The sequence below is a fragment of the Gadus chalcogrammus genome, chromosome 19 (assembly GCF_026213295.1).
Source record: "Gadus chalcogrammus isolate NIFS_2021 chromosome 19, NIFS_Gcha_1.0, whole genome shotgun sequence".
Taxonomy (NCBI): Eukaryota; Metazoa; Chordata; class Actinopteri; order Gadiformes; family Gadidae; genus Gadus; species Gadus chalcogrammus.
In genome coordinates, this window is record NC_079430.1 from 1780162 (window position 1) to 1794992 (window position 14831).

At 46.0% G+C, this 14831-nt stretch overlaps 1 protein-coding gene across 1 annotated transcript; it reads right to left on the reverse strand.

The window, feature by feature from the left end:
- Positions 1-299: 299 nt before the first annotated feature.
- LOC130372770 (uncharacterized protein K02A2.6-like) lies at positions 300-5214 on the reverse strand (the record flags this gene model as incomplete). Its single annotated transcript, XM_056578930.1, is given in 3 exon segments — positions 300-326; positions 4379-4645; positions 4648-5214. Coding segments are annotated over 3 exon segments (861 nt in total), but the record flags the coding sequence as incomplete, so codon positions are not given.
- Between the last annotated feature and the right edge of the window lie 9617 nt (positions 5215-14831).

Consider the following 14831-nt stretch of genomic DNA (forward strand, 5'->3'; position numbering starts at 1 on the left):
AGTTCCTTTATTCAAATTGAAAAGCTATAGCGTCCCCGTGATTGCAATCCACTTCGCCACGCTCCGTGTGTTGCGATATTCAAATGACATTTCAATCCGCAAAACGGAATCCAAAGAGGAATCCAAAGAGGAATCCAAAAAGTCAATATGCAAAGTGGCAAACGTATCAGCCAATCAACGTCTGGGCGGGAACTACTTCACTTTCTATTGTGTCTGACTGTTTTATGTGTGGGGGGTGGGAGTAGTGATGGGAATTTCGATTATCTATGGAGCACAACATAAACATTAGTAAAAGAACTCTAGAAAGAGTGCTTCATAGGAATCAGCTGTGGCGAAGACGCAATAAGGCGGACATCGGAGAAGTAGCCGATTTCATACATCGCCAATTACAGTCCTCTGGCCAACAACATGGCTACAGATGGATGCAACAGAAGTGTTGGATGGCAGGGATCATCACGGACAGAGAGACCGTTCGTCTCTTGCTGCGTCAAATGGATGGTGGTGGCGTGGATCTCCGTGCACGGCACCGTCTGAGACGTAGAGTCTATGTCAGTCGTGGCCCGAATTATGTGTGGCACATAGATGGATATGACAAATTGAAGCCGTATGGGATATGCATCAGTGGTTGCATTGATGGGTTCTCCCCAAAGATGATCTGGCTAAACACCCACTCAACTAACAGCGACCTACGTCTTATAGCGGGGTATTTCATTGATTCAGTGATGCAGCATGGTCGCCCATTGAAAGTGAGATTGGATCGCGGGACGGAGAACACACACATTGCCGCAATGCAAAGTTTTATTCACAGCAGTGAAAACGGCATTTCCCCAGACTGTGTCACTCTAGGTCCAAGCACGGGGTACCAACGTATTGAACGCTGGTGGTGTACGGCTGATTTCTATGAAGCACTCTTTCTAGAGTTCTTTTACTAATGTTTATGTTGTGCTCCATAGATAATCAAGCCAAAATTTCAGCATTTGTATACCTCCGTCTGAAATAATCTTTAATAATCGAGTTCATCATCTCCAGCTAATCTACTGTAATAATAGGCTATATGTAGCACCTATGGATAAGCTACAATTAGGCTACAATGACTGGTCTGGTCCTGTTGAGAAGTTATCTCATTATAATGAGATAGTATCTCAAAATAACGAGATACTATGTCAAAATAACGAGATACTATCTCAAAATAACGAGATACTATCTCAAAATAACGAGATACTATCTCAAAATAATGAGATACTATCTCAAAATAATGAGTTGTGACCTGCATTTTTTTCTTTTACGTGGCGGAAACGGGCTTCCATACATACGAACTAGAAGTGAACAAGGAAATTACGAGCAAGTGACGTAGTTCCCGCCCAGACGCTGATTGGCTGATACGTTTGCCACTTTGCATATTGACTTTTTGGATTCCTCTTTGGATTCCGTTTTGGATTCCGTTTTGCGGATTGAAATGTCATTTGAATATCGCAACACACAGAGCGTGGCGAAGTGGATTGCAATCAAGGGGGCGCTATAGCTTTTCAATTTGTATAAAGGAACTCAAAGAATTTGACAAAATGTTATTCTATTTGTATTGTTATAACTTTTGCAAATTGAATTGAGGATTGCATTGTCACTTTGCATGTTAAAATACACTTTGAATAACGTATTTACAAATTACATTATAAAATTGCATAATGAATTGTCAAATGCATAATGTAATTCCAAATTGCATTGCCATTTGAATTTTGCTACATATATGCTTCCATACCCAGCAGCCAATGCTCCGTCTACCTATAAGATGTCTATGGTTTCACCGAGCATGCATCGGAGGTGGCTCGTGTGTGCTTGCTACCGCTATAAATCCCAGGATGCATTTCGCACTCGCAGCAGTACGATGGCGGACAATATGGAGAAGACGCACAACTGTAGCTTAAGTTACTCTTAACTTATATATATATTTATATAATATATAATATAATAATAATAATATAAGAAAATATATATAGATATATAAAGTCGTGTGTGTATAGCTTATACACATGACAGGACACGCATATCTTTCCAATTTTTATTCATTCAGAATATTTACATACTATTTGAAAATGAAAGAGGCTGCGTTTTTGTTTTATATCATTTGTATCAATTTGTATTGTTCAGTAGTATATGCCTAAATGAGGCCGTAGCACAGTTAACGGACGAGCAGAGGTGGTGACGTCATCGAGTCCGCTGCTGTTCCAATTGACCTTTCGCAAAAGCAGGTACGTTCTCGCATGCTCGCAAGTCTGTGCTTGAAGTACGGACTTGCCACATCCGTACTTGCAAGTCATCGAGTCCGTAGCACGCGTGCTAGGAATTGAGAAACGGCCTGAATTGGAACGTACTGCGTACTCAAATTTTGGCTAGTAAGTACGGACAGTACGGGTATTGGAACACGGCACTGTACTTACGTGACACAAACCAGCACCGCAAACGTTCTTTCCCGCTTGAGATGACGTCTTTCTTTATAGGTTCATGTGTCTGATTCGCCGATTTCCCATGCTGATATCCCCGGAGATTCTCGGGCATCTTCGACAATTTGGCTATAGATTGTCTCATTACACGCTAAATAATATAATTATAGCCTAATTATATATATATCCTATACATATATATAGGCAATATATATAATTAGGCAATATATATATATATATATATACATATAGCATTTGTGGTTTTGGCATAAACATAACTAGGGTGCACTGTACTTTCTGCGCACACCCTTTCTGAAGCCTCTCTCTCGCTCTCTCTCTCTCTCTCTCTCTCTCTCTCTCTCTGTCCCTCCCTCTCTCTCTTTCTCTCTCTCTCGTACCGTTTTGTGGAGCACGTTCATTGTCTGACAACACTCCCATTCAGAAAGCATTGGTTTACATTTCGTTCTGTGTAGCACGCAAAAAGTCGGACTATCGTACTCTGGAACACGCTTCAATAGATTAACGTTCGTGCGCATGAGCACGCAATCGCGTGATACCAGGTTGGTTAATTAAAATGTTTTCTTGTATTTTATTTTCGGAATTTTTGAAATACTATTAGTGCTCAGTTTGCGTTCCACTTGGATTGAGAGAGGCTGGTTCAATCAATGAAGATAGAGTCCTGAATCTTTGTTCTCATTGAAATTGTACAGCCTACAGAATAAAGTGCCATAAAAGAACGTCAGCGTTCCTGTCTTCAGTGCACCGGAACACAACGCAGTAGTTGGCGCATGCAGACCGCGGCTGTTTCCCAATGTCAATGAAGCATGCTCAACGGCCGCCCTTTTAAGGACGCTACGTCATAGAACGCCGACAAGCACTGTTCCAATGTTGGGGACACTCGAAAGCTGCGCCATTTTTGCGTCCTTTGTATTTGAGAATTCCGATGCCGTGTTCCAATACCCGTACTGTCCGCACTTACTAGCCAAAATTTGAGTAGACAGTAGCCTACGTTCCAATTCAGATCCGGCGAAAAGAAGTATACTTCAAGGACCCGGATGCCGTACTCAAAACGGGCTAATCGTGAAGTGTGGATCGAAGGACACTCCCAGTACTCAACGGCAGCCATCTTAGCCACGTAGCGGAAGAGGCGGAGCCAGGCTGAGCCAAAGTCGGCGCATTTTCCACATAGCCTGCAATAATAGAGCCATTTTGTAGTTTTTATAGCTTTTTATAGCTGCTAGGCGTAAAGAGTTCACCGTTCAAAGCGGGATGTTTATTGCGGGGGAGGAACCACGGCGGCAGTCGTGATCGTCATTTCCGGTAAGTGCACCACAGAGTACTCGATTTGGAACAGCACTCACATCTAAAAAATTAGCGTACTCAAGTGAGTACGGATAGTGCAGATAGTGTACTTCCTTTAAGTATGCTCATGGAATGCATCGCTGCATCCTAGACGAGCCAAAACGAGCAAGGTACGTTTTATTACTCTGTTTTCTGGGAATAATTGACGCAAGCAGAAACCAGAAAACAAGCCGTTTTTTCGTTTTGACAAGAAAACGAAAATCTAAATTTCAGTTCGTTTATTCGTTTTTTGGTTCTTACTGAGCGAAACGAATTTACCACTCAATATCTGGTTTCCGCCGGTGGGCAGGTCCTCTTATTGGCTAGCGTGCTTCATTGCCCTGTGCTCTTCATAATAAAAGTTCTTCCGTTTGATAATGTCGACAAAAATATTACTGTATTATAGACACTAGCAGACACAGAGGACCACACCACCCACAGTCAAGACTGACATGGCTTCAAATAACAATAATAGTAGGCCTATTCATAATCATTTGAAAATGAGAACTTATGAAGGACGAGTGCGCCCCTACATCAAACTGCCTGTCCTTTGAGTGTTGGTGGCGGCGTTGTTGTTGGGCATCCTGTGATCTGTGCACTGTTCCAGCAATATTGGGTTTCAGGAAATCCAAACGAGAACGCAGCCTGCGTCCAAGGAACAACATGGCTGGCGTTTCCGTTGTTGTGGTGTGGGGGATGTTGCGGTATGCCAGCAGGAACGTATCAAGGCGTTGTTGCACCATCCCGGTGCCCTTAGATGATTTTAAGGCCTGTTTGAATGTGCGCACAAAACGCTCTGCCAAGCCATTGGTAGCAGGATGGTACGGCGCTGAGCAGGTGTGTTTGACTCCATTGGACTTGAATTCTAGGCACTGAATTCTTCAGAACTGAACTGAGGTCCGTTGTCGCTCACAAGGATGTGCGGAATTCCATGGCGACTGAAAAGTCCCCTGAGCACTTGTATGGTCTTGCTGGCTGTGGTGCTGTCCAGGATATGCACCTCAGGCCACTTGGAATGGGCGTCCACAGTGATCAGGTACATATGTCCTTCGAATGGACCCGCAAAGTCCACATGTATCCTTTCCCAAGGACTGGATGGCCACATCCAAGGGTGTAGAGGAGCTAACCCAGGTGCTTTTTGTATGCTCTGACACGGGGGGCAGGATTTGGCGTGAAGCTCAATTTGAGAGTCGATGCCGGGCCACCACACATAACTGCGTGCCAAGTTCTTCATCCTCACTACTCCTGGATGTGCTGAGTGGAGCTCTTTCAGAACCCGGGGGCGCAGTTTAGGAGGCACAATCACTCTCATACCCCACATGAGGCATCCCTGTTGTATGGTGAGATCATGCCGGCGCAACAGATAGGGCGACAGCTGTTCGTCGGCATCCTTTACAGCTGGACAACGACTGTGGAGACAATTTCCTGGACACGAGATAAAGTGGAGTCAGACAGGGTCTCACGTTTGATCTCGGTGTTACTGACTGGTAGTGTGTCCAACTGAGATGTGTAGAACACCTCTACGGCGCCTAGCTTCTCTTTATGAATGTGGGAGAGTGGTAAGCGTGAAAGTCCATCTGCATTTGCATGTAGTGCACCCTTACGGTATTCAATGGTATACTCATGCGCTGATAGGAGGAGTGCCCAGCGCTGCATTCGGGCTGCAGCCATTGATGGTGTACTTTTCACTGGAGGATGGAGGTCAGCGGGCGATGGTCAGTGAGTAGGGTAAACTTGTTACCATAGAGGTACTGATGGAACTTGCGAACTCCAAAGACTATCGCTAGCGCCTCCCTCTCTATCTGGGCATAGTTTTGTTCTGCCTTACTGAGTGTTCGTGAAGCATAAGCTATAGGTCGTTCCTCTCCATCAGGCATAGCGTGCGAGAGCACAGCTCCGACCCCATATGGTGAAGCATCGCACGCAAGGCGAAGGGGCAGCTCAGGATTGTAGTGTGTTAATACTTCCTGTGATACTAGGAGTGCTTTTGCTTTCTGGAAAGCTGATTCACAGTCTACTGTACACTGCCATTGCTTCCCTTTGTTTAGCAGTTCATTTAGTGGTTTAAGGACAGTGGCTAGATCAGGAATGAAGCGTCCATAATAGTTCAGCATTCCTAGGAACGAACGTAGCTGGCTGACATCACGTGGTGCTGGTGCTTCCACAATAGCACGTACTTTCTCGGGTGATTTGTGGAGCCCGGCCGCGTCAATGATGTGGCCCAAGTATTCCACAGACTCCTGGAAAAACTGGCACTTCTCTTGTTTGAGATGCAGGCCATACTCCTCTAGCCTGCCTAGGACTGAATCCAGCGCTTTGAGGTGAGTCTGTTCATTAGGACCACTGATGAGGATGTCGTCCAGGTAACAGTGTGTGTAAGGTAGTCCGAGCAGTACTTGATCCATAGCCTTTTGGAACAAGCCAGGTGATGACGCTACTCCAAAGGGCAAGCGATTAAAGCGGAATAGCCCTTTCTGTGTGGAGATAGTTAGCAGCTTCCTACACTTCTCTTCTACCTCCATCTGCAGATATGCATTAGATAAGTCTAACTTACTGAAGCCTTGCCCTCCTGCTAGAGAGGCAAAAATGTCTTCAATGCGTGGTAATGGGTATCTATCCACGCAGAGAGCTTGGTTGAGGGTGACCTTGAAATCGCCACACAGTCTAACTGTGCCATCCTTCTTGATAACTGGCACCACAGGTGTGGCCCACTCACTATTCTCCAATGGTGAGATCACCCCAAGCTCAGTTAGGCGCTTCAGCTCGGCTTCAACTAGAGGTCGAAGTGCATAGGGCACATTACGTGGGGGGCAGAATTTAGGTATACTGTTAGGTCTAACAGTCAGTGTGGCTTTAATCTGCTTCAGTGTGCCTAACTCTGTAGAGAACACAGCTGAGTGTCTCTTTAACACCATCTTCAAGCTGTCTTTCTCTCTTTGCTCAAAGGCATGCACTGTCTTCAAGTCTTTCCAATTCAGTTTGATAACTCTCAGCCACTCTCTGCCAAACAGTGGAGGTGCATCAACTTTCACTATGTACAAAGGCAAAACAGCACACTGCTTATTTAACTTAACTTGTACTTTGATCACCCCTTCCGGTGCCAATGGCTCTCCAGTGTAAGTTTTAAGCATTATCTCAGTGGGTTGCAGAGGTAATTTACTTAACTTGCTTTTATACTGTTCCCAAGAAATTAAAGACACAGCAGCCCCAGTATCCAATTCCACTTCCATTTTCTTTCCATTAACTCTAGGCAGCACAGAGATTCTGGAATATTTCCCTTTTTCAGACAGGGCATAAAGTCCCAACTCAGAGTCAGTGTCAGATTTAGTCTCATCACTTTCACTAACATTCCTAGCATCAACATGATGAATTCTCTTCTTTCTGTCTTTCACACTGTGCTTCATTGTATTACCTTTCTGTCTCCATTCTCTGTCTTGGCTGCTTCTGGCTTGGCTGCTTCTGGCTCTACTTGGTATGGCCTTTCCTCCCACACTGGTAGCAGTCGCGATTGCTTGTCAGGAGCCACCAAACTGCGAAGTAATCCATAAGTTCTTGGTCCCATCACACTAAACAACACCCGCACTTTCTTAGCTGTTTTGATCTCATTAGCCAGAATGTAATGTTCAAAATGCTCAATATACGTTGCCCATTGTTCACCGGTATCATCAGAGGGATCCATATTTCCAATTATTCCCGCCATGATGCGTCCGCTCTCAGTTGCTTTCTCTTCAATAACGGAGTCTTCGTTAGAGGATTGGCTCATCACCTCTTAACAGATACACTCTAGCTCACTAGCTAGCTTCCAACGTTGTTCTTCTTTATTTCTGATGACCAGTCAAACGTCTTCAGAACTACGCACCTCATCGCCAATTTATGTTATGTTCCCTGTATCTTTACGTAGCAATCATTCACAGCCCATACAGAGATCAACACAGAAACAGTGTATCTTGTTCTACAACTTCAGCCAGGCTGGTTTATTGTGCACGGGAATTTATACAAGTCAGAGGTGCCACCTAGTGGTCACCATGAACGAAGCACCTTCAGCTTCATACATAACACATTGGTAGTGGTGTTAGTCCAGTGGGCCGCCCTGTATTCTCATACCCTCACACGCATACAGATGAACATTCTCCAGGTCAGCCAGTGTCTAGTCCAGAGGCGAGTTCCTCAGACCTAGGGAACCTCATTACACAATTAGCATACGAGATAGGGGAGAACATTGCAAGCCAACTTAACAGATCTATCGGTAGTGCAGAAAGTCAAAACACTCCTACACCTAGTCTGAATTTAGGACAAGTACAATCTGACTTGAACATGACTGGAGTAACGTTAGTTATGAAGACTGATGTCAAAGAGCCACCGTACTTCAGGGGAGATGGAACAGACGGACACACAGTGCATGAGTAGGAAGAAATGATGAGCGTCTACCTGAATAAGCGGGGTGTCCCCCCACAAGAGTACTCCATGGAGATAATGTCAAGACTAATGGGAAAGGCTAGAGACATTGTCAAAGGTACTCTGCGCAGCATGCCATCGCTGCGGCCAGCAGAAAACTCCAAGCTTGTCTTTGATATCCTGAAACAACATTTCAGTGAGGTAAACTATTCCTCAATGCCTCTAGCAGATTTTTTTATAATACACTTCCTCTGGCTGGAGAAAGTCCCATGTACTACTGGATACGGTTGAATAAGACTGTGGATGTCGCAGATGAGTGTCTCAGAAGGCAGGGGCGAAACATTGAGGACTCCTCTCATGAGGTCACGATGATGCTGGTGAAATAATGTCCTGACCCCGCTCTTGCAAGTGTCCTAAAATGCAAAATATCAGAGAAGTGGACAGCAAATGAGATTCAGGAACTCATCGAACATCAGAGAGAGGCCAGAACAATGTCTCAAGCCAAATCTTGCCGGCCAAGGAACATTGGTGCACATGCTCAGACTTCAGCGATAGAGACAGTGCCTGCTAATAACACCACCGACCTTATCTGCTACCCGGAGTCAATGGGGCCCTCATCCTCTTCTCAGGCCGAGGGTGTCTGCGTCTAGTCTCTCATTGGCTTGTTGAACCGTGTGCTGGAGCAGAAGGCCCTGACAGCAGCAGTCGCGCCACCCAGCAGGGGGCCAGGAGCCATTGTTCAGAGTAGATGTAGAGTCTGTCAGTCTGAAGTTGAGACCTTCACCTAGTTATTTCATGCACCAGTGACATTTAATGGCCGCGCTCAGTTACAAGGGCTCCTTGACACAGGGTCAATGGCCTGCACGATAAGTGAAGAGGCAGAGCAGAGACTGCTATCAGATAGCGTCCTGACCCAACAGCAAGAACTCCCGCAGCACATCATCCTTGTTGGCTGTGGAGGAGTGCAGATGGAGTGCACGGTCCCAGCATGCTGAAATATGTGCTTCATCAGCTGAAAATTTTGATTATTGGAAACTTATCTCAAGCAACACACAAGTGTCCTCAGAGGGCCAACAGTTTTTGGAGATGATGGCAAGCCTCACGAGATGGAGGGGTGAAGATGTGCCGGAAAAAGTAGGGACGGTGAAGTTAACTCAGGCGGTGACTCTCCTCCCCAAACAAGAGTACCTACTGTGGGGTAGACTGCCAAGTAATGTGCCCAAGTCCACCATGGAGCACAGTTATTGTGGAGCCTACCACCTCCAGGTGTGTGCCTCGGGGCATCATGGTGGGGAGAGTGGTCACGCCGCTGTGGGGAGATGGCTGGACCTCTTGAAAATCACAAACATCTCAGACAAACCACTCACCCTGAGAAAAAACAGCAAGCTGGCAGATGTCTCTCCTTGTGTTGCGAGCTCCAACTTGTAACATTGCTTGAGAAGTATCAAGATGTATTTTCAAAGCACAATCTAGACTGTGGAGAAGCCGAGGGCTTTGTGCATAGAATCCGTCTCACTGACAACCGTCCTTTCCGTCTTCCGTAGAGTGCCGCCAGCCCACTATCAAAAGCTGCGCCAAGTTCTCACTGAGATGGATGAGCAAGGAATCATACGGAAATCAATGAGTGAATATGCTTCCCCACTCGTGATGGTTTGGAAGAAAAATGGGGATCTTCGTATATGCACAGACTTTCGATGGCTGAATACGATAACCATCAGGGATGCTCCTCTCTGGCTCACAAAAGAGGTATCCTGCCCACCGCCTAGAATTCTTGGCACTCAAATCGAGTGTTTGTGAAAAATTCAGCCACTGGTTGAAGGGCCACACTTTTACAGTGTGGACTGACAATAATCCTTTAATTTATATATTGACGAAACCAAATCTTGACGCTTGCGAACAAAGGTGGGTGGCAAAGCTTTCCCCATACACATTCAGTATCAAACACTGGGGTAAAGAACATTGTGGCGGAAGCCCTTAGTAGAGAACCTTTTGCCAAGTCAGTGAGCCACAGGTTGATCAGTGAGCCGTATTAAGGTCTTTTGGCCGAAGCAGAGGGAACGGAGGAGCAGAAAGTCCAGGATCTCTTCCGGTGCAAGGTCCAGTGTCTCCGGGCAGACGATGCAGGCTGCCGCGTGACCATAGACACCACTCGAGACAGGCTGGCCGGCAGTCAAGAACCATCACATGTGAGATCTGCTTGTGAAGCTCACATAGAGTGGGAAAAGGGGGCAGAGATAAGAGCGACGCAGTTTCTCAAGGCTCTTCCCCAGACGGTGCCCTCAGAACGGGACACAACTCCAGCCCTCTCCATCAGCGAGCTTAGGCACAGTCAGGAAACGGATCCGATTATCAGGGAGGTCCTACTGCTCATTCAGAGGGGTGAGCCACCACCTAGGCGAGGGAGAAGTAGGTTAGCTCCTACAGGCCAGACCCTGTGCAAGCAGTGGCACCACCTAAAAGTCCAGGAGGGTGTTCTATAAAGGGTAACCAAGGACCCATTAAGTGGAGAGAAGAGGTATCAGTTTGTGCTGCCTGTTAGTTTGAAGGCCGAAGCTCTCGCTGGTGTGCATGATCTAGCTGGGCATCAAGGGCGAGCTAGAACAGCACATCTCGCCCGACAGCGCTTCTTCTGGCCGCAGAATACGGAATACGTGAAATGCTGCCAACGCTGTATCCTTGCAAAGACCCCTGAACCAGCTGCCGGGCTCCCTTGGAGAGCATTCGCACTTCGGCGACTTTGCATTGATTTTTGGAGTGCTACGGACAGTAAACAAAGATCTGTTGACGTGTGGGTCATAATAGACCAATAGCGAATACATTCCGATCAGGGAGCCAATTTTCAAAGTAAACTCATTGCCGAACTCCTCAGCCTCACAGGGATTACAAAAACACACACAACAGCATACCATCCCATGGGAAATGGGCAAACCGAAAGATTCAATAGGACGCTTGGCAGTATGCTGCGTGCCCTACCGCGAGCCGCCAAACAACATTGGGCCCAACAGATACAGACTTTGACCTTTGCTTATAATGCCACCATTCATGAAACAACTGGATATCCTCCATTCTACTTGATGTACGGTCGAGTCCCCAGACTCCCAGTAGATTTGGTCTTCAAACAAGTCCTGAAGGATCCAGTCGTGGTGGATTATAGGACCTATACAGAGAAACTGATGGCGAACCTCCATGTGGCTGCCGGCATAGCTCAGCAACATGCGAGGAAAGGGCAGCAACCTCTAGCCGATGGCTACAACAAGAGAGTCCGTGGAACCTACTTGAACGTTGGCGACAGAGTTTTGCTGGCCAATAAAGCGGAGGGAGGGAAGAGGAAGCTGGCGGACAAGTGGGAGCCCACCATGTATACCATCATAGACCGGAAGCCTCAGACTCACGTTTACAAAGTCAGGGATGAGAGTGGGAAGACCAAAGTAGTCCATCGGAACCTGATGTTGGACGTGAGCTTCTTACCGGTCCCAGAACAAAGCAGAGGGGAGCTGGATGAAGATGTCTCAGATGTGCATAGTGAGTTCCAGCCTCCGTCTGTTAATGCTTTGAGTGGCCTGGCAGTAGACGCTTCTGAGAACTGTACCTGCTCGTGGTTAGACGCGTCATCTGATGCTGTGTGTGAGTCAATGGGAGAAGCTGATGAGTCCGAGGTGGAGAACGAGATACCTCACTCTCTGTGCAATCACTCTTCTCAACTGATACCCACGAGTACCCAGTCTGACAAGGTCAGAGGTCAAGAGGAAAACGAAGACTCGCCTGTGAAAGACTTACCTGGCTCCAGTGTGCCCTCTGACTCGCACATGACCGACACTGACTCCGACCCCCCAACTGATGCTTCTGACTTAGGTGCAACAAAGTCCCCTAATGTTACCTCACCTGTTGCTGTGGCCGATAGTCAGACACCCACACAAGCACAAGGCACATGTCCGAGACACATGTAGTTAGGACACCTACTGGTAGGGTAGTTGATCGTCTGATAGAGAACATGGTGCAAAAGCCACACACCAAGGGTTTTGTTGAAGGGGTCAAAAGAAGGTCACAGTATCCCATTCCATCCTCCTCACCCGTCTTGCTGAGCTCATTGGTCTCAGTGGCTCAGCCCTTTCCTGGTTTCAGTCCTACCTCGCCAACCGCCAACAATACGTCACCTTGGACGATGCCACCTCCATCACGGCACCAGTCAACCATGGTGTTCCCCAGGGATCCGTGCTCGGCCCTTTACTATTCACCATTTACATGCTCCCCCTTGGTCAAATCATCCGTCATCATGGTCTCAGTTTCCACTGCTACGCTGATGATACCCAACTATACATCAGCACCAAACCCTCAACTCAGTTTCCACCGGCCCCACTCATCAACTGTATGCAAGACCTAAAAATCTGGATGACCTCTAATCTACTCAAATTGAACAGCAATAAAACAGAGCTCATGGTCGTGGCCCCCAAGTCACTGCTCAGGAAGGTTGGGGATCTTCTGCTGGAAGTGGATGGCTGCCCTATCACCCCATCCCCCGTAGTCCGCAACCTGGGTGTCATCCTTGACCCCACCCTGTCATTTCAGCCTCATATCAACAACACCACAAAATCTGCATTCTTCCATCTGAGAAACATTGCAAGACTCCGACCCTCAGACTCAGTCACTGAAACACTCATCCACTGCTTCATCTCCACCCGTCTGGACTATTGTAATTCCATCCTCACAGGTCCCCCCTCCAAAACCTTGGAGCGACTGCAATATGTTCAGAACTCAGCTGCCAGGGTTTTAACTGGCACTAAGCCCTGGCAGCACATCACCCCCATCCTGATGCAACTCCACTGGTTATCTGTTAAGTCCCGGATCAAGTTTAAAATCCTCCTACTCACCTACAAGTCCCTGCATGCTCTGGCCCCCCGTTACCTCTCTGACCTCCTCCATCCCTACACCCCCCTGCGGTCCCTCAGGTCCTCTGCTAAGGACCAGCTGGAAACCCCCCGCACCAGACTCAAGACCTTAGGGCCTTCTGCGCCTCTGCCCCCACCCTGTGGAATCTGCTCCCCCTCCATATCCGCTGTGCCACTTCAGTGGAGTCCTTCAAAAAGCTCCTGAAGGCACACCTCTTCTTAGAGGCCTATGGCCTTTAACCTGCCCCCCCCCCCCCCTGTGTACACCTCTTGTAAAGCGACCTTGGGTACCTTGAAAGGCGCTATATAAATTGAATTTATTATTATTATTATTATTATTATAGCCTTTACTCACCTTATTTTAGATAGAAAACAAAGAGAGACTTAGGTGCTGTGGTATACTTTTCTTTATCACATGTTGTATGACTTGAGTAATGAGATGTTCATATGGGAGGGAAAGTGTTCCAAGATCTGGTATGGTGTAAAAGGCACTAGAAGATGCAGTAGTCTCTAGTCTGATCAACTGCTGTTTTCTTTCAACTTACTTTTGTAAGTAGCGTTATATGCTGTGTATGGGAAAGTCCCCATTGTTATCTTGGCCCAAGTGAACATGCGCTTTGTTTTGTATCTTTTCTATTCTACGCGTTAAGGATTTGGGCAAAATTAAAGATGGGTGAATGTAACAGATTAAAAGATGACAAATATTTTTGCATCCTTTCATTTTATATTTTGTGGTTATGTGAGTTTTATTTCACCAAAATCTTGTTTTGTTCATGTAGTAGTTTTTAGGTATTGGGAGATTTATTTGTTGTGTAACTGCGCCCTCTATTGGATAGTGGTGGCTATATGCTGGATCTTTGCGTTCCTTTCTCAGTTTGCGTTCCCCTGGATTGAGAGAGGTACGTGTCCACAGCAGTGCAATGTTAACTTTAAATATACCTGTTCTAACTTTAGTTTTAGTGCATATGGTAACTTGTATATGTATTCCAGGATGAGTGCACTTATATTTAGTCATGTTTTGTCAAGAACATTTATGTTTTATGAGTTTAGATGGTTAACGTAGCCCTATCTTCGTGTAGTATAGCCCAAATGTTTCAGTTGTCCTTTTTCTTGTGTTAGGCTGGTTCATTCCATGAAGACAGAGTCCTGAATCTTTGTTCTCATTGAAATTGTACAGGTATGTAGCCTACTCCCAATACCAGGTTTAGCATGTGTTAATTCAAATGTTTTCTTGTATTTTATTTTCAGAATTTTGAAATACTAATAGTGCTCAGTTTGCGTTCCACTGGATTGAGAGAGGCTGGTTCAATCCATGAAGATAGAGTCCTGAATCTTTGATGTCATTGAAATTGTACAGGCTACAGAATAAAGTGCCATAAAAGAACATCAGCGTCCTGTCTTCAGTGCACCGGAACGCAACGCAGTAGTTGGCGACATGCAGACCGCGCCGGCTACACACACACAAACGTAAATTCTCCCCCCAACCAATTACCTTTTTATTAAAGGTGCTTAATAAATACATTTGATTAACACTTAAAGATGAGATAAGATAGATAAGAACTTTATTTCATCCCATGCATTGGAAATTAACTTGTTACAACAGCCCATGGAATATAAAGTATGCAATAATAAAATAAAAAGTATAAAGTATCCAACAATCATACATCCATAAGATAATACAAAATAAAATAAATACAAAAAATATAAATAAATCACACAGTGATTACAATGTCATGCCATAAGGGCAGAAACTGCACACGCCCATGACCTA